General features: G+C 38.3%; 1 protein-coding gene across 1 annotated transcript in view; it reads right to left on the bottom strand.

The window, feature by feature from the left end:
- Positions 1-21,676, bottom strand: part of LOC114650350 (uncharacterized) — a 57,433-nt gene that overhangs the window by 21,923 nt on the left and 13,834 nt on the right. The window contains exon 4 of the mRNA XM_028799914.2: positions 9,849-9,967. Coding sequence (XP_028655747.1) covers positions 9,849-9,967 — 119 coding nt within the window. The remainder of the gene's footprint in view (positions 1-9,848; positions 9,968-21,676) is intronic.

Raw genomic sequence — 21,676 nt, 5'->3', positions numbered from 1 at the left:
TACCTTTTCTCAGGCTTCTGGATTTATTGTCTACTACAAAACGGAACAGTCAAAAGTAATTCAAAAGTCAAAAGTAGTTCAGTCAATCATAGTTTCATTCCCAGTATTTGAGTTTGCTGTGCCACAGGCCAAAGCAGGGAACTGCACAAAGTCCTGGATTGCTGGGACACTTTGAGCAGAAGGTCTTGACGTCTCTACGCTGACCCTTCTTTGAACAGACACGACAGCGTTTTTCTGAAAGTCCAAAGTCCTTACATTCATCTGGCAACACTGCTGAAATACTACTCATAGGATCCTCTTTGCCAGTGTATACACAAAATCTATAAATGTAACCTGAATTCTCAGCTAAGCAAAACATCTTGATACCAAACCGTGCCCTTTTCAATGGTAGATACTGTCGAAACTGTAAGCGGCCCTTCCACAACAATAAACTTTCATCAACTGCAACCGACGGTCCTGGCATGTAGGGCAACTGATATCCATCCATCCATTTTCCAACCCGCTGAATCCGAACACAGGGTCACGGGGGTCTGCTGGAGCCAATCCCAGCCAACACAGGGCACAAGGCAGGGAACCAATCCCGGGCAGGGTGCCAACCCACCGCAGGACACACACAAACACACCCACACACCAAGCACACACCAGGGCCAATTTAGAATCGCCAATCCACCTAACCTGCATGTCTTTGGACTGTGGGAGGAAACCGGAGCGCCCGGAGGAAACCCACGCAGACACGGGGAGAACATGCAAACTCCACACAGGGAGGACCCGGGAAGTGAACCCGGGTCCCCAGATCTCCCGACTGCAAGGCAGCAGCGCTACCCACTGCGCCACCGTGCCGCCCACGGCAACTGATATGCTTCAAATAAATGATCAATCAAAGGACGTAGCTTGAACAAGCAGTCGCGGTTTGGATCTTTCTTATCTGGCTCATTTCTGTTGTCATTCAAATGAAAGAATTTCAGCAGCAAAGAGAATCGGTTACGTGTCATGACAGCTGCAAAAATAGGTGTTGCATACATAGGATCTGTAGACCAGTACATCTCAATATCTGGGTTTTCTGATTATTCCCATCAACATCAAAATCCCAATGAATTTTTTCATTTCGTTTTCATCAGTGTCAAACCAAACACGAACACGGGAATGTGGAGGTAAATTGGGATTTTTCTCAATAAACTGTGCTGCATACAGATTTGTCTGATGAACAAAATGTCTGATCAAATCAGGTGACACAAACAGCTCATAAAACTGCTCAGCAGTGTAATTGTTTACATCAACAATAAAGCCACACGTTGCCTCAAACGGATGCAGAAAAGGTAGTTCACCTCGGGCAGCAGTCCAGTTGAGATGCTGGGGATACACCCACTCATTGCCATCATCTGATGCGTCTTCATTCACAGTATCATGCAGCGCACGTTGCTGCTCATCATTGTCGCTAAAATCTTCTTCAGAACTGCTACAATCATGATCAGAACTGTCCAAAATCGCCTGCAAAGCCTCACTTGAAGTCAGTTTACGTTTCACCATATTCACAGCTGTTACATGCGAATCACGTCACATGACCAGCCAAAACAACCACAGACTTGTCGAAATACAACGTAGTAATAATACCCACGCCAAACCGTCAGTTATACTACTTGCCAGGCATTCATATAACCACAGGCAAATGTGCTGGATAATTCCGGCAGTATGGCGGTAGCAATAAAACAACGGTGCCGGATATATCCGGCAGAGGGCGGTTAAGGGGTTAATCAAAAAGGATACTGTCTGAGCTTGGACTGTGAGCTTATTTTAAGTGCATAAGTTTTTCATTTGGAAAAAGATAAAGTCAAATGTGAAATTTCTGCTTGGTTAATAATAGTCTTGTTAGTTTAATAGAAAATGTCTTATACTTATAAAACTGTTACAAATATTTGTCTTGTGTATTCTTGATAAACAGCTTATGAACATGATATATTTGCAGCTATTTTAAAGATTTTCTAATGTGTTTATTTTACTGTTGTGTGTCATACAGCACAAGTTTTGGTATGAAACAAGTACTGCATTATTAAAATGGTAATCCATATTTATAATTACACTTCAATAATTATGAATGTCTAGCCGAAGTGTAGTGTAGTGTAATTATTAAAAAGGATTAAAACCTATAAGTGCAGGTATATTTACATTTAAGCAGTGTTTAATTGCAAATACCAATTGATTGTGTGTGTTTTTTTGTTAGAGAAATGATAAAAATTACTCTTTTTTTTTTTTAATAAGCCTCATTTAAGATAGTTACATTACAGAAAAAAAACAGTAGGACAGCTTGTAATTATGAGAAGGATTTTATTTTCTGTTATGCCATATGTATTATCAATCAATATTTGGAGCATGTTAGTATGTATTATAAATTTTATTTATGTTAGTATTTTATGGTCACCGAGTAGTAAGCTTACAGAATTTCATTTTGTTAATAAAGATGAACAGTTAATTTAACCCCTGTGGTCTATAGTTTAATTATAAAAATGCACTTCAATATAGGACATAAGGCTCCTGTGCATCTAGTTATGCAGGAGCGTACTACAAAAAGATTTTTAAAGAGATAAAGGGGGGTGAGGAAGGAATCTGAATCATCTGATTCAGTAACACGAAATCAGTGATCGGTATCTGTCTTAATAAACCCGATCAGATCATCCCTACCAATAATACATATTTATGTTATAATGCTGTCCAAAAGAAATCACAATTAAAAACTAAAAACGTTGTTTGCACAATACTATGCTATACCCTTTGTTTTAGAGAGGTCTAAACACTGGTTCTTTAAGAGAAATCGTTCATACTTTATTTCTGGAAGTATAAAATTTAGAAATGACTTAGCTACATAAATAGAAATGCATAACAACAATGAAAAAAAACAGGCAATTAATCTATTAACCAATATATGAATATTAATTAACAAACAAACATCACCTTATATCTGAATAAGAATGAGAAGAAGAGTAACATCAGCTCCTAAAGAGCGCTATATTTTGGTGGTTGTGTTGAAACTATAATAATTCTGGTTAAATCATATATACACTAAAATTGGGTGGTAAAAAATTCATAGATAAATTTTCCCAATTAAACCTCCAAATGCTAATAATGTCAAACAATTTAAATTGTTTACAAAACCTAGATTTAGAAAGGTTATCAATAGTTGGGGCATCATTTATTAAACTTGCTTATGCTTGGAAACATGTGCAAACCATTTCTTACGCAAAATTGTGGTATGGAACCTAAGCTAGATTTTATACAGGAGGTCCCTGTAATGTAATACCTAAAAATAAGGCCGCAATATGGCATTTTAATGATTTCTATCATTTCATTATGCATTTCTATGATGCATCAGTCCATCCATCCATTTTCTTAACCTGGTTGTTCTAAACCTGTAACAGAATAGGGATCACATGATTTCTGTATGACAGTCTATGTAGGCATCAATTCAGCATACAACTCTAAGAGGACTGGCTCTAGAACTTCTAATTTAGCTTATAAGCCAGTCATCAACACAAAAAAGGACACAAATGCCATTAACAACATTTAAAAGACAGAAAACAATACATTAAGTTAAAAATGCAATTATGGAAAATTAAGCACTTTAAGATTTTAGAAAACTTACGCATAGCATAACATTTTGGGTGTAACTTCGTTAACCCATTTAAAAGTTGGAGCACTTTGATATTTATTTGCTTAATAAAACTTTTTTTTAATATTAATATTTTGTGACAGTGTGACATGCAATTTAGATTTGCTCAGACAGCCAAAAGATGAGGCCATGCACACTAATGTTTAATTGCTCAGACTACAGAGGATCTGTTTGCTGATATAATAGCATCTTTCAGACAAGTAAGAGAGGTACATACTGTATAAAATCTATTCAAGTTGAAATAACCTTTAAGATAAATCTGAAACAATGAACTAACCTATAATTTAAATTTTGTAGAGAGTACATCTGCTTAAAGGATGTGTGATGTGCAAGTGAGAATTGTATTGGCAGAACATTCTAATGTTCATTGATCCATCCATCCATCATACTATAAATTCGCTTATCCAGGGCAGGAGCCAGCTGGATATTATCTTACCAAGCAACGGGTATACAGATAAACAGCCCAGGACAGGGCACCAGCACATCCCAGAGAGAACACACAGACATGTACACATTTATCTGTATATACCTGTATGTTTATATATACCTGTATGTTTTAGGACTGGGGATGAGAAACTGAAGCAAACCCACAGGTACCCACATGCAAACTCCAAGCATGGATCACCTGAGACGTGACCCTCAAATTTCTTTCTACACGACAGGTACACTGCTGCTGTGTCACTGTGAGCCTAAATTATTAACATAATTACATTAACTGAGGACTTAATAGAACACAAAGTCTTTATTGTCATTGTACCAGTACAATGAAATTTTAAAAGCTTCCCTGTAAACAGTGCAAGTATAAAAACGACAAACAAATATAAAAAGCACATATCCAGTAACAAATAAATACCATACATAAATAAATAAGGGGCAGGAACTACTATCCACTAAAGTAATCATCATATGTACTGGGGGTATGAGGGGGGGAGTTTTTTAAAATTCTGATGCCCCAATCATCTGCAAATATTTTGATTCTACTTTGAATGAGTATACTATGAGTATTTATATATAAAAAAAAAAAAACTTTCTGCATTTGTTGGTGAATTTGTGGGCAGAGGGGGGACTGGATAATGCAGATCCAGGGAACTCCTTAAACTCCCAACAAATGTCACTAATACCCCAAGCTAACATTCACTGAAGTTTTGTTTTCCAAGTTACTTCATGGCATGGTCACTTAGGAATACAGCCAAACTTGTATGGCGATAAAGTCATGAACATTCAAAAGGCAATTTTTTTTAAGCTGTACATGGTTACTTGCTGAAGGTGACAGGGGCCACCTGGAAGTGCATACCTTTAAGTTGATTTGAGACTTATAAAGGAACTTGGCATGGGACCTGACAGACATATAGGCTTATAAATTAGATTTTTTGTGTCTACACTGATTTTGCCTTTCAAACATAAGCAAAATTTAAGTATTGAATCTAAGCAAGGCTTTGTTAGTGACACCTCTGCACTGCAATACCTAAAACTAATGCAGAGATATGACATATTAATGATGGATTCAAAAGATTAGGAGTTCTCTACTGATACAGATAACACGGTTTTACTGATAACTTGTCTTTTCCTTAAATCTAATAAAACAATGGCAGGATTATATCAGACCAAACTCCATCTATTGTAGGACTCAGGTCCTCAAGTATTATCAGTACTGCTCACTGCTGGCAATTATACATACTATCTGAGAAAGACTTCATAAAATTAATTTGCACACAAAGAAATATTTTCATAAAGCCCAAAACAACCTCAGAGATATTTGCAGGAATGCTATTGGGACAAAACACTAAAATATTTAAAGGGACAAATCAATTTGTATGCCTGACATAAAAATAAATTGCAAAATAGAAAAATGTCTAAACTAATTACTAAAATGATAAGATTGACCAAGAATATGCACACTCATCTGATGAAACACTTAACATAAAGGCTGTCATTATAAACAAAAGTTAATATTTAGACAAAAAGAAAAAACAGCAGCAAACAATTTTTAAATCTCATTTTTAAACTATAATTACTGTATTAACTCATTCTTGAAGGCAAAAGGGCCACACATAAAAAAATGACACGGAAAAGATCTAAAGGGAAGGGTATTATGGTATGGCATGACAACTTCCATTGTTACTAATGCGTTTTGAATATTAAAACTTTGAGACTATGGAAGAATCCATAAGTTAATGAAGCAGTCCATTCCAGCATGGTTAGCCCTGGAAAGAAAAATCAGACTCCTGTTCCCCTCTCTGTATGCTTTGAACTCCAGTCATCAATAACTAACAGCAATTTACTAGCAATACAGCTGAGCATTAGTTTCTTAAGATATGAAAATAATGTAGGAAAAACTAATTCAGAGATGCTTCAGTCTGTCGCTCCTGTGTACAATAATTAGAGTAGACAAACCTTATTAATTCCAAGGGGACATTCAAAAGCATACAGCAGTATAAATATGAAAAACAAAGACATAGACTCTCAGGACAGATAATACATCCAATCAATCGGTCAATCAATAAATAAATAAAAATAAAATGTAATAAAGTACATCGGGTGGAAGCATTGAATTACTTCATAGTAGCGGGCAAAAAAAAAAAAAAAAGACTCCCAGGGGTACTTCTCAGCACACTATGGTGGAATAATTATGTGGCTAAAAGTGCTCCAAGAGTGTGCATTTTTCATGATAGCATCCACTTCTGCCATTTTTTTTTTTTTTTTAAACACAACAGCTTTCAGTGTGTCCAGGGTTCACACTGTGAAGTAGCAGGCTTTCTTGATAAGTTTGTTCAGGTATTGTGCTTCTTTTAGGCTCAAGTTGCTTCTACAGGAGACTGTAGTGTAGAACACCACAAGGGCTATTATGGACTAGCAGAACATTTCCATTAGTTTCCTGCACACATCAAAAGACCTGAGTTGACCACATCTGTCACTGTGTTGTCAGACCAGTCCAGTCTGTTGTTTATGTTAACCCCCAGGTACTTGTAGCTCTGCACCACTTCCATGTCCTCTCCTGAAGGATGACTGGTCTCACAGGCTTCTTGGCATGTAGGACGTCCATCACCAGTTCTTCTGTCTTGCTGATATTGAATTGCAAGTTGTTGTCCCTGCACCAAAAGAAGTCCCCCACAACTTTCCTGTACTCTGACTCATCTCAATTATTACTGCAGTTCATAATGGACAAGTCTTCTGAAAATTTCTGTAGATGACAAGTTCTGGTATTGTTCTGGTATTGTTTGGAAGTCTGTTGTGCAGAGAGTAAACAGGAAAGGAGACAGGAGAGTTCCCCAAGGTGCTCTAGTATTGAACACCATTTCTGACACAAACTTCAGCCTCACAAACTGCTTCCTGATGATTTCTCTATGATCCTGGAGAATGTGGGTGCATCAAGATTCAAAGCCTTGAACTCCCCAAGTTGATGAGGCAGAATGGTGCTAAATGCACTGGAAAAGTCAAAGAACTTTATCCTGTGTTACCAGTTTATCCATTTGGGAGCAGGCTCTGTGGAGCATGCAGATGAGAACATCATCCAGACCTAAATGTGTCTTATAGGTAAACTGCAGAGGATCCAGATGTTCTGAAACCAAGGGTACCAGTTGTTTTAGGATCAGTTTCTCAAAGGTCTTCATGATGTATGAAGTAAGAGCAACTTTCACCTCCCTGAGCTGCTTCATCAGTTCTCTAGACACAAAGGCTCTTCATATTAAGTAGGGTTTTCAGTTCTTTTGTGATCTTTGGCTTGTTGCTGGGAAATCAGCATACTGTCTTTGTAAATATAGATGCCTATACAGTAATCCCTCGCTATATCGCGCTTCGCCTTTCGCGGCTTCACTCCATCGCGGATTTTATATGTAAGCATATTTAAATATATATCGCGGATTTTTCGCTGCTTCGCGGGTTTCTGCGGACAATGGGTCTTTTAATTTCTGGTACATGCTTCCTCAGTTGGTTTGCCCAGTTGATTTCATACAAGGGACGCTATTGGCAGATGGCTGAGAAGCTACCCAGCTTACTTTTCTCTTTCTTTTGCGCCGACTTTCTCTGATCCTGACGTAGGGGGATTGAGCAGGGGGGCTGTTTGCACACCTAGACGATACGGACGCTCGTCTAAAAATGCTGAAAGATTATCTTCACGTTGTGATCTTTTGTGCAGCTGCTTCCTGAAACGACATGCTGCACGGAGCTTCGCATACTTAAAAGCTCGAAGGGCACGTATTGATTTTTGATTGAAAAACAAACTTTGTCTCACTTTGTCTGCTCCTGACGGAGGGGGTGTGAGCTGCCGCCTTCAACAGCTTACTTTGTCTGCTCCTGACGGAGGGGGTGTGAGCTGCCGCCTTCAACAGCTTTGTGCCGCAGTGCTTCACATACTTAAAAGAAAAACAGCCCTATTGATCTGTTTGCTTTTCTCTATCTATGTGACAGTCACTGCTCCTGACAAGCACTCCTTTGAAGAGGAAGATATGTTTGCATTCTTTTAATTGTGAGACGGAACTGTCATCTCTGTCTTGTCATGGAGCACAGTTTAAACTTTTGAAAAAGAGACAAATGTTTGTTTGCAGTGTTTGAATAACGTTCCTGTCTCTCTACAACCTCCTGTGTTTCTGCGCAAATCTGTGACCCAAGCATGACAATATAAAAATAACCATATAAACATATGGTTTCTACTTCGCGGATTTTCTTATTTCGCGGGTGGCTCTGGAACGCAACCCCCGCGATAGAGGAGGGATTACTGTATTTTAATTATATCTTGCTCAGAAAAACAAGATTAACTTAATTGACAGTACCAGTAATCTATATTCTTAACACTTGATTCCCTGAAGCCTGAGAATTTGTTCGTTGTCCCAGACCACATTAAATTTTCCTTGCAGCTCCTTATCACTGTGCCAAGAGCCTGCCAATAAGCTTTTGTTTTGCAAATGTGTCAGTTAGTAGCATACAGCCTGTACTCGTCCAACCTCAAAGACATCACACAGCAAATATCTCACAACCTAAGCCTGTGTTGATGTTTTTATCTGGCAATTAGTGTTGGGAATTGTATGGGTAAATGATAGGTTATTTAAAATACATATGTTTCATGTCTTCCATATCTAAAATGATCTATGTAAATGTAGGATGACATAACATGTCAGGCAACAAAAGTTGAACACACAGCTAACACAGAATTTTTTTCACGTGTTGTAGTAATAATGACAATGTCAATGTGGACTGTAGAATACATAAAGATTGAAGTCCAAATATTAAATAAACACTTTCACAAAAGGAGTAACAAAACAAGTGTGTTTTTATTGTGTTGTAAAGTGGCCTTACTGCTCAGTGTCCAGTACTGTTACACCTAAGTTAAGAATATATACAGTGAATTCAGAAAGTATTCAGACCCCTTCACTTTCTGCAACACTTAAGATTTCAGTTTGATTTGTAATATATCTGTAAAACTTTCAGAAAACAAAATTTCACTATGTCATTATATGTTTTTGAGTGTAGATTGATGGGCAAAAATGGCAAATTACTCCATTTAAATTAAATCTTTAACACAAAATATGCCTAAAGTGAAGGGGTCTGAACACTGCCTGAATCCACTGTATTAATGAAATACTGTATCTGAAATTGCTTAAATTAACACCATTCATAATTACAGACTGATGAGGAATGATCAAACACCTTAAAGCTGCAGAAAATTATACTCTGAAAGGAAACACAAAATAATTATTCTATGATGGAAAAAAAAAACACTAGTATACTTAATTTTTCATTCAGAAAAAACTGTCATTTATTACATTTAGAAATTTTATTGTATAAATTTACTGATGCAATTTCTCCTTGGCATATTTGTCCTTTGGCTAAATATGATAAATAATTTCTCATACATGCAAATTAAAAAAAAAAATATAACAGCAGAAGTAAAAATGTATATGAAAGACTAGATGATAACTATCTACCCAAAATGCTGTAAGACTACAGTACTTTAAACATCAGAAAGAATAGTTACATTAAAAATGTCTGGAATATAAATATCAAAGTGCTTTTTAGACTGTTTTTTTTTTTTTTTTTTTTTTTGTTTTTTTTTTAAGCACTCTCATTCCCTCCCACCTTCTGTTAATTTTAAAGGGAGATTCGGCCCATGTCTCAAAAATGAATTTCAAGCCATGAAAAATGATAGCTGAGGAGGAAGAGGCCTCATATGTATTCATGTGTTTCTCCTCACCTTTAACTGCTTAAGTGAACTTTCATTCTTCATTTGGTGAACAAATTCCATGTCTGCTTCAGTGCATTCGTATCCTTGCATTCCTTTAAAAATACCAGATGGTCTTGTGAAATTCAACCCTGTTAAAGTATAAGAGTTTAAGTCTTAAAGAAAAAAATATTCTCACACACATTGTACTCTACAGTATCTAATGTCAAAAAGATCAAATATAGAGTAAATAGAAAAATGTAACAAGGTTTTGATCTCATTTCTATATTACAGTATTTTTTGAAAATTCACCTATTTGAGAAATTCTAGAATTTAGCTAATTTAGTGGGCAAATAGTGGTGATGGGAATTTCCAGTGAACCCACTGTATTAGATTATTGATTTCAATAGAGAAATATTAAGTCTTTTATGGTTAACAATAGAAACCCTTGACTCAATCCAACTCTCTTTTTTTGATATTGAAAACAAGTATCTCAGTATTCTCCACCATAAGATTTGGAATATTCAGTTACAGTTAGTTGCAGGTGGTATGACCAAAATTCTATATCACGGTACTTTTCAAAATTATACCGGTTTCACAGTATTCAACTATTTTTTTTTCCCAGGCATGAGTAGATGTTAACCATATTTTCCACTACAATTACTGCAGTAGACTGGCTATCCACTGTCATGAGAATTGTACATTATACAAAAAACATTTTAATGTGCACACAAGTATTAATACAGGTTTGCATGGCCCCATAAAGCGATAGTTTACAAGGGGTTGGCACTAATGAAGAGTAGGAATCATGCATGACAGTTGCAGTCAAAATATAGAACCTTTATTGAACAAATTTTGCAAACAACTTAAACTATAATTTTGACAACATATTTTCAACCATCCAAAGAGGCATTTAGACTTAGTAAAATATCCAGAGGTGCTTGTCAAAAGTTGTGTTGCACTGAACATGTCTTAGAAAAGGAATAAATAGTAAATATTTTTATAAACCAACTTCACTTTGTTAATGTTAACAATCTCTGTCCACTGACACGTTAGCTATATGGATTGAAATGGCGTTAGTTATCTCGATCCACCGCTTGCTTTTTTTTGTCGTAGGCAGTACCTCTAGCAAACGTGTCTACAAATGATGTCTGACTCAAGTGTCCTGTAGCTTTTTTAGTTTTACCAGAGGACATAGAGGGCGCCAATCTTAGTTCCATACATTCATGGTACTCCAAAGCATGTTCGTGGCTAAGGTGGTACAGAAAATTGCTTCTGTTGCTGCCTCTGGCAACAACTTTAGCTCGACAGCATTTGCAGAAAATAGTTGTTTGGTCCACATCCAACCTTTTAAAACCAAAGTATCTCCAGACAACAGACAGGTCTCCTTTTTTTCGGCAAAAGTTCATGTGTCATCATGCTCAACTTTATAGTCTGCTACAGCTTCAGTTTCAGAATGTTCTCTGTCCATTTTCACTGCTCAATACCTCCACTAATGCATGTACTTCATTGCACGCGTGTTTAGCGGTATAGCAGTGAAAAAGGCCCCCACTTAAACAGTTTCCCACTGTGCCACATTCCAAACGTTGTTTAGGCTATTTAAACTGGTGTTGTGGTATAAGAAAAATTTATATCATAACAAAAATAAAAAACGGTTTTCGGTATGAACCGGAATACCTCCCAGCACTAGTTACAGTACATAAAACCATCTTTGCTACATAGCAAGACTTTTGCACCAAGTTAGCCATTGTGAGACGAGACATTCATAGAAGAGCAACAATATTTGTGATTGAAAAGTTTCTTATTAAAAATATTGTTCGAGTATACTGCATGTAAATGTATAAAATTCTTAGGGCTAAATTGATTACCTCAATTGTCAATTCTAAATATAAGTGTAAATCAGCCTTTGAGCTTTTCTGTTACCTGCAGTTGCAGCTACTAGGCAATTTAATCGAATTACTTGATTCTAAATCTTCTAAGCTCTTTCTCATTGTACCAGTGTAAAATCCAAAAAGGTTTCTAAATGTTTGACTTAAACTTGAACAGAGAATTTGGTATAAGTAGCAACAGTACTAATATTTGGGGTACACCATCTACTGTAATGCATTTCTACCAAGAAATCATACTGTTTTTACATTGCGACAGATGGCATCAAACATTTTAATTGTAGCATAGATTCTCATACCTATAGAACGCACAAACACACACTCCAACACATATACAAACATACTTTTTCTGAGGCTGGGAAGTTTACCCGGCCGGGACGCCTCAATAGTGGAAGGACCGGGGGAAGAGAGCTTATTCAGGACACTACCTTCCCTGGAACGCTAGAGGGCAGCCCCCCTGGCCTGCAGCAGGGAAATGGGTTTGGAGCATGGAAATTCAACCCAGCCACCACCAATGGGAACCTGGATGTTTGCTGAGCCCTGTTTGGCAGCACTTCCATCACACCCTGAAGTGCTACCAGAAGAAGGTTGCTGGACACCTGGAGGGCTTCTGGGTGTCCTAGAAAAGGAGCCAGCTGCCACTACTTGGGAAGGCAGAGTCGGGAGGAAGTGGAGAAAGCTTACAAGGAGGAGGAAGTGACCTAAGAGAGACAAGAGAAAAGAATGACTGTATATTGTGCTGTTTGGGGCTTGTACTGGGCTGTGGGGAATGAGACAAAAGCCTCTCCCGACTGAAATAAACATATACTGGATTTGTGTCTCTGCCCGTCTGTGTTGGGGTTGGTGTGGCTGGAGCGCCCCGTATTCCATAACAGTTAATTCTCAGCCTTCACTGGGGCAAGAATGGTAGAAGATGGCATGAAAGCCAAAGATGTAAATGTTAATATATTGAACATATAGGAAATAGGGGATTAGGTTCCTGTGACCACCAAAAACTAATTTCACTAGAGATTGCTCAAAATACATTTTTCTTCATATAATTCTTTATAACTATAGATTATTTCTGACATTGTCTTCAAGGTTGGGATATGCTGTTGGAGATCATGAAGGATGCACTGGCTTGAAATAATCCATCAGCAGTGTCTGCTTCCTGTGCCACCTGACATCCATAAGGGTCTCTTAGTAACGGACCTTTAAATTTGAGGCTGCGATCTATGATTGGAGCAGCAGCCTCGATATTTAGCCAGCTGTCATTGATAAACAGCAGCTGTTGACGTTCTGCCAAGTTTATCCAACACATTCATTCAGTTTCTCCATTAGCCGCATCACTGACTTTGCTCTGACAAAGCTCAAGCTTTGAGTTTGAAGCCCGGAGGACCTGCACCATGCTTCAGGGGCATAATTGCAAGAAAGCTTTTTTTAAACAAAGGCACAGGAAACTCTTTACTCTACAAAAGGTAGGGTGGAACAAGACCAGTGAAGTGCCAATAGGATACTAGCCACTCTCCAAACTTTTGTGCATTGCTCTTTTTATTTTTTCTTTAGTGCAATAGCTGCAAAGCCAGCAAATGTGCACTGCACTGCAGAAAAAGGGGGGAAAAAAAGGTACAAATAGGGATGCTCCGATCAGGTTTTTTAAGGCTGATAACAATCACTGATTTCCTATTACTGGATTTTCCAATTCCGATACCAGTTACAATTTGTTTTTCCTTTATCCCTTTAAAAATCTTTTGACACTAAGCTCCTACAGAACCAAACAAATAGACTTGTGTTCTATATTAAACTATTAACTTTGATATTTTATAATTAAACTATGGACTACAGCTATTAACTGTTCAGTTTAAATTAACAAAATGAAAATTCTGTAGGCCATAAAAATACTAAAATAAATTTCCTTAAAATACATATTTCAACTAAGAAAATACGTACAAAAATATTTAACCATAATTCATATGGTATAGAGGAAAATAAAATTATATCAAGGTTTCATATTGTTTATTTTTTCCGGTAATGAATCTATCTGAAACAAAGTTTCATTAAAAACAGTAGTCTTCACTCTCTCGAACATAAAAACGGTCCTTTGTGGCTGGTGGATGGAGCTGGAAATCATGAAGGACACATTTATGGCTTAAAATAATTTGGCAGCAATGTCTGCTTTGTGCACTGCTTGACATCCTTAAAGATCTCAGCATATGGGAGCACAGCAGAGGTGAGCTGATATTAACCTTGAGGCTATGATTGATAATGGGACCGGTAGCCACAAAATCTCTAGCCAGCTGGCCAATTCATGAACATGGAATTCACTTCAACAGTGGCAGCTGACATTCTGGCATGATGTTTATCCAACAACCTTCATTAATCAACAGAATATTCTTTAGTGGTATTCAACATTTGGCTTATAAATTCACAAACCAAAGAATAATTATCAAAAAAGTGATCACTAAATAAAATAGAAAATAAATATTACACACAAAATCTAAGTATTACATATTCAAATAAAATATTTACCTGCAGATAACCTGGATTTAACTTTTAAACTTTTTTTTCATAAAGGCTTCACCATAGGATGCAGCAAAGAAAAAATAAAATTTTTAAATTACTGTAAACAGAAGCTTTATGTATATTACTTGCTTCCCTGATATCTCTAGTTCTTCTCAACACTCATAGTGGTCTTTACAGATTTTTGTCATGAAAACCAGTATGTCATCCATTGCTGGTTTCAGACGTTATTGCTTGGGGCAATGTAATCACTTGTCAGTTGTATTTCTGATGATGAATCCATTGCTGGTATGCACAGGAATTTATGAGCCAGTTTGCTCAGCATCAGAAAGTTAACATTATGTACTACTGCTGTCAAATTAGTCAAGAAATAAGGTCTGAATAACCAAATAAAAAATATGTAATTACTGAAATATATTTGAACTTAGGTTAACAATGCTGGGCATTACATGCATGAACAAACACCAATATCAGAGCAAGGACACCAATATCAAAAAAAAAAAAAAAAAAAAAAAAAAAAAAAAATTCTACTGGTACTCTGCAACTGTTACTTAAAATTAAGAGCCAGCAAAATGCCAAGCAGCTTCACCATATAAAAGAGAAGCATCAGCACCGTCATCTTGCTTTAAGCCTACAAAAGCACAATCTTATCCCTCACCCCAGTCACTCATCTCTACCTATAGATGTTCTGTTATTGTCGCTAAAAAATGCTTTCTCCTGGGCTCAAACACAGCCCTCCTTCCCATTCCTCAGAGCTGTCCATGCTGCAGCAAGTCACGTCAGAATAAATTTTTTAGCAGAGGACACAAAATGGGCACCAAAAAAGGGACCCAGGCAAGACTGTCATAAGTGCTTTATGCTTTACATACTGACCAGCAAATACAAAAGGTAAAACATATCAATAATGATGTAGCAAGGCACAGTGCCAGCGTGTTTGCCTTGTAAGAAATTAGGCCCCTTTGCATGGCTGCTCTTCTGACTCGATGTCCTGAAAAGTATCAAGACAAATAACCAGCCAGTAAGTAAGACTGCACAAGTGTGAAAACAAAGTAAAACAGCAGGCAGGTAAATCAAATCAAAGGTGGAGTTGTTTTATTATTTTGGAGGTGTCCACTGCACAATGGGGAATGGTAGGGTACAATTATTACCAAGACATTCAGAAAAAAGCTGGTCAGCATCTTTGGACTCTGCCAAAAACGAGTGATAGTATCAAATCAGGGCCCATATAATGGCTTTTACTTTTTTTCTCTCCTTTACAGCTGCAGTAATATTTTAATAATGGTGACCTTAATATTTCCAATTACATCTCATTGTTCTAGGCATTGTGTGTCAAACCAGTCACAAGGTAAGACAAACTAATTGTGGGGCACGAAGTATTGCCTTACACAAAAGCTCACTGAAGTGTGAATGTTAAAGTGTTGTAATTAAAGTAAAATCAAAATTATGAGTTATCTTCCATTTGCTTTAATGACAAGATCATTGCATTAAACCACACTTAAGGATCTCTGGTTTAAGAGTAAATGGGGCAGAATCAGATGGGAAATTATATTTTTTATATCACCAGGAGGGTAAAAAAAAAAAAAATGCTCTGAGTACATTTGTGGCAGACCCATTGCCCAGACCAAATCTTAATGCGAGTATTTTTGTGGGACAGCACTAGTTAATATGAATTTGTAATGTTAAATAGTGAATCCTATTAAACCTTTTTAACAAAGCAACAATTTCAAAATGAAATGCTGATGTGCTTATCAATCGAGCGTTAGCTTAAAGAAATGATTTGTAACAAGAGGTTGGTGCCACTTTGAGCAGCAGATGAGCTCATATTAACAGTGCAGATCTCTTGCTCAGACACCACACAGATAAAACCAAAGAACAGCATTAAGCGGAGGTCTCTAAATTAATAACAAAACCAGCCAATACAGTAATCCCTCGCTACTTCGCGGTTCACTTTTCACGGATTCACGACTTCGCGGGTTTTTAAATACAAGTGATTGCCCGCCTATCGCGGAAGTTATGTTCCAGACCCATCAGCAACAGGAGGAAATCCGCGATATAGAAAGATCATATAAATAAACATTTTTATAGTTTAAGCCTTAAAATACCCATCCCACATGCTTTAAACACATGTAAACTTAAAAAACACACTTTGTTAACGCATATGATATGTGGATTTCGGGCTAAGGATATGAATAACATCTCACTATTATAAAACATTTTAACTTCACGCAAGACAAGACAGTGAGACAAGAAAATAGGTGCTGTACAGGCTTTTAAATTATTGACACGCAGAGCAACAAGCAGCACAAAGCCAGCACAAAGTCCACTTCTCCTTAGCGTTCATTCAGCTCCCCACCCCCTTGACAATGCGAAGTGGCAGGAGCGTACTGCGCCTCCGGGAGAGGGGTTTGAGCAAACGTGCGTTCAGCCCTCACACACCCCCACTCCTCCTCCTCCTCCTCCTTCCGAACACGCAGAGCGACAAGCAGGCATTTTGGCAGAAGCAGCACAAAGTCCATTTCTGCTCAGCGGGAGTTCAGCTGCCCCCCTTCACCAAGCGAGTGCAGACACATCAACGTCTGATCGCTGCATGCAGTGTTGGTCTGCGGTGTTTAAGAATGTAGAAAGTGTTTTAGAGCATAGGAAGTGTTTATAAGAGTGTGGGAAAGGTTAACAAGAGAGTGAGAAAGGTTTATAAGAGTGTGGGAAGGGTTTATAAAGCCGTAAAATATGTATAAATAATAAAATTATAGTTCGCTACTTTGCGGATTTTCACCTATCGCGGGGGGCTCTGGAACGTAACCCCCGCGATAGGTGAGGGATGACTGTAAACAAATTTCAGGCTTTACAATGTTGAATTCTACTGACTATATTAATGACACATTGGACATCAGAACAGTGCATCACCAAGCCAGACAGCACGTGTGTATAAAGCAAAAGAGACAACACGGTAGCAGCACAACACATGTCCATAATCAGCTAAGCACAGAATGATATTAAAGTAAACATTTGCCTCATATGGAGCTCCCTTTGTACAACTTGATTAGGATTGTCCATGTTCAGGTCATCTATAGAAATCGAACCTGTCATATCTTATTCAGAGCTCCGTTTGGCGCCTTCGCTCCAACTGTTTCATAACTGAATTATGTTGCAATATAAGGATCTTCCGGTGAAATATCAGGTAGTCATATAATTAAGGAGCAGGGGGAATTTCCAGGATTTTGTAATATTTATGTTATATTTTGAAATTGATGTGCTATTCTTTGTAATTATTAACGGTCCACACTGGTAATGCTGAGTTAATGTCCGAACTGATTATCCACTTTCAATGTCACCAGTATGATATGTGATCATACTCGCTAGTAGGGCAAATACCAATCCAAAAAAAAAAAAAATAAATAAATCACCAATTTGGTTCTTTGTGAACCTACAAGTACATATAATACACACATTTTATATAAAAGAGTTTTTTTTCCCCCCATTACAAAAATGATCAATGGATAACCCAGCCATGGGGATGCACAAACCAATGTGTTCCTTTGTACCAGTCCCAAGCCCAGAGAAATGGGGAGGGTTCTGTTATGAAATGTATCCGGTGTAAAATTTTGCCACATCAATATGCAGACAACAATACAGATTTCCATACCAGAAAGGTCAAGGCCTGGGTTAACAACGGCCACCACTACTGTGTTTCCCCGAAAATAAGACCGGATCTTATATTAATTTTTGCATCAAAAGATGCACTAGGGCTTATTTTCAGGGGATGTCTTATATTTACAGTATTCATGTACAACAATATATCCATCCATCCATTTTCCAACCCGCTGAATCCGAACACAGGGTCACGGGGGTCTGCTGGAGCCAATCCCAGCCAACACAGGGCACAAGGCAGGAACCAATCCCGGGCAGGGTGCCAACCCACCGCAGGACACACACAAACACACCCACACACCAAGCACACACTAGGGCCAATTTAGAATCGCCAATCCACCTAACCTGCATGTCTTTGGACTGTGGGAGGAAACCGGAGCGCCCGGAGGAAACCCACGCAGACACGGGGAGAACATGCAAACTCCACGCAGGGAGGACCCAGGAAGTGAACCCAGGTCCCCAGATCTCCCAACTGCGAGGCAGCAGCGCTACCCACTGCGCCACCATGCCGCCCACAACAATATACATTTATCCAAATACAGTCATGTCATCTTCTTCTGGAATATTGTCATAACTCTCCACATTCAAACCCTGAATTCCAGCCTAAATTTCTTGCTACTCCAGCCGCTTTTAGGATCCTCCAAGATCGATGTGCTTGCTTCGATTTTTGATGAATGGTTCGATGCGGTGAAGCAAAATGACGACATACAAATGAATTCATGTTGCTTTTATATTCGAGCGTCACATATTCCCCAAAGTAATAACACAATATATTTTAAAAGTCTCGCATACCATCTTCTGTGCCGTCTTTTTTTTTTTTTTTTTTTTTTGCACCTTCACAATAGCATCAGAATGCACGGCAGCATATTTGAGCCACAGAGATAAAAAATAAGGACATAATGAAAATGTCTATTTTGTGATTAAAATGGAAATTTCAGCTATAAACTCGAAATGTCCACTTTAACCTCGTAGTTTACTTCATCATTAAAGCAGACCGTCATAAATGTCATCTTAAAACTGACCCAGTTGTTAAATTGCTACGAGCTTCTGGGACTTCCTCCTGACATGACAGCAGCGGCAAGCAGGATCGCCACACAGAACACATTAAATTTATGATATTCCAGCTCTCTGCACATTTAAAATTCTTAGATTTATACTTGATATCGCATTCATGACGAAATGCATTAAAATTTGTATGTTACATTTTACAGATAAATCATTAACTTTGTTTAAATAATGAATTTTGTTAATAGTTACACATATGGGGTGGAACGGTAGCAGAGCGGTAGCGCTGCTGTCTCGCAGGGAGTCACGTCCCTTGTGAACCCTGCCAGGAGTTTGCATGTTTTCCTGGTGGGTTTCCACAGTGTGCTCAGTTTTCCATCCAAAGACATGAAGGTTTGGGGATTTGGTGAAGCTACAATGACGTTCGTGTATGCGTGTGTTTGTGTTCAACTTGATGAGCCGATGCCTCGTCCAGGGATTTTGTTTCTTTCTTACGCCCAATGCTTGCTGGAATGGGCACAAACCCCGAATTGATGGATGCAATCATTAAACATCCTTTTCAGAGATATTGTGGCAAGGTGTCCTCCGAATTTAATGGATATTTCGGGCACACGCGTCACATCATGTGAAGTATAAACCTGGCCTTAAGCACCTTACTTTTCAGCTGACAATCTTGACTAGGGCTTATTTTTGGGGTAGGGCTTATATTACAGAGCAGCCTGAAAATCATGCTAGGGCTTATTTTCGGAGTAGGTCTTATTTTCATGGAAACATGGTAGTACTGGTAGCCAAGGGGGTGCTGGGGAAAATTGGGCTACTGTTGGCCGAAGTAGAAGAAGATAGAAGGTGTGTCTGGAGGCAGGAGGAAGGTTAGGAGAGTGGAAGTGAAGGTAGGAACTTTGAATGTTAGCAGTATGAATGGTAATGGGAGAGAGTTAACATATGATGGAGAGAAGGAAGGTTTATATATTGTGTGTGCAAGAGACTAGATGGAAGGGGAGTAAGGCCAGGTGTATTGGGTTCAAATTGTTCTACCATGGTGGGGATTGGAGGAGAAATGGGGTATGGGTTATCCTGAAGGAACAGTGTGTCAAGAGTGTTATGGAAGTGAAGAGTCTCAGACAGAGTTTTGATTATGAAGCTGGAAAAGTTAAGGTGTGCTGATGAATGTTATTAGTTCATAAGCCCCACAGGTTGGGGGTGTGATGGATCTGAAAGACTATTTCTGGAGTGAGCTGGATGAAGTGGTGGAAAGTGTACCTGAAGGAGACAGAGTGGTGACTTAAGTGGATTTCAATGGACAGGTTGGTGAAGGGAAAAGAGGGGATGAACAAAGTGATAGGTAGGTATGATGTTAAGGAGTGGAATGAAGATGATCAGATCATAGTGGATTTTGCAAAAATGATGGACAGGGCTGTGGTGAATACATATTTTAAGAGAGAGGAACACAGGGTGATGTACTGTACAAGAGTGGAGGAAAATGTACACAGGTGGATTATATCCTATGCCGAGTTAGTGGCGGCAGGGAAGAGTATATTTAGTCTGTAGGATGATGTTTGGGTTAAACTGTTACATCTGTAGGATGACACTGCGGATCAAAGAAAAGGGGGAGAGTGAGGGTAGAGCCAAGTATCAAATGGAGGAAGCTGGAAAAAAAAGACTAAGGTGGAGAGCTGGGAAGTTAAGACAGGCACTAGGTGGCAGTGAAGAGTTACCAGATTGTTGGGCAACTACCGCAGAAGTGGTAAGGGTGACAGATAGAAGGGTGCTAGGTGTGACATCTGGACAGAGGAAGGAGGACAAAGAAACCTAGTTGTGGAATGTGGATGTAAAGGAGAGTATACAGAGGAAGAGGCTGGCAAAGAAGAAGTAAGATAGAGAAATGAAGAAAGTAGACAGGAGCACAAAGAGCAGTGTTGCCAACTAGGTGACTCTAGGTGCTGCTATATCTGGCCACATTTCAGACCCTTTTGCCGATTTTATTTAAAAAATGTTAAGCCACAAACCTAGAGACATCTTCTGTTGACATAAGTGGCACTTCTTTCCTCAGGTCACTGACAACATTTCACACAACAACTGGTTGCTCTGCTGTTTGATAGAGCACAGAAGACATGGCCCATGACCATCTGCCTGCCATGTATTTCTGAATTGCAAATGAGCTGCGCTTGCGTAAGACAGAGTAGGTAACAACCAATCATTAAACGCAAGTGTTGATCTACCCGGAAAAGTGCCTTTTCTTCATTTTAATCTTGAAACGATTTAGCTAGTAGCTAAGCTATATTTTTCAAGCACTTTATTTCCCATTCCAGTCAAATATGCATATTCTTCAACAAGTCGGTAATGAAAATTTGTTAAATATAATCTACCCATTTTTATACTCTACACCTAATCAACACATACAAGGAAAGGTTTTCTTTGGCATTGGTTGAAGATGTCCCATTGAAAGTTATATGTTCAAAAGTATAGAAAAGAATTGGAGCCAAACCCTGATTTTAAAAGATGGCTGAAGCCCTGCATAGGTAATGACTCTAGGACATTCTGGCATACTGTTTTTACTGCAAGATAGACATTTATGCTAAATCTTGTGATTTTACAAAAAAAAAAGCACGTCCACTGAAAAGCACATTGAAAAATCAAAACCACACAATTCCACAAAGAAATCCACACTACCATTCAGAACCAAAACAACTGATTGCTCTAAACAGGCAGAGGCAATCATTGCAATGGATATCACGGAGAAATGCTCAGTACTCACATGTGACCACATTGGAGAGGCTTGAAATGCTGCCTTTGCTGATTCTGCTACAGCCACACATTTTCAAA

The sequence above is a fragment of the Erpetoichthys calabaricus genome, chromosome 4 (genome assembly GCF_900747795.2).
Source record: "Erpetoichthys calabaricus chromosome 4, fErpCal1.3, whole genome shotgun sequence".
Classification (NCBI taxonomy): domain Eukaryota; kingdom Metazoa; phylum Chordata; class Cladistia; order Polypteriformes; family Polypteridae; genus Erpetoichthys; species Erpetoichthys calabaricus.
The sequence above is the reverse complement of the archived record's forward strand: the minus strand, read 5'-3'. Positions and strand labels throughout refer to the sequence as shown.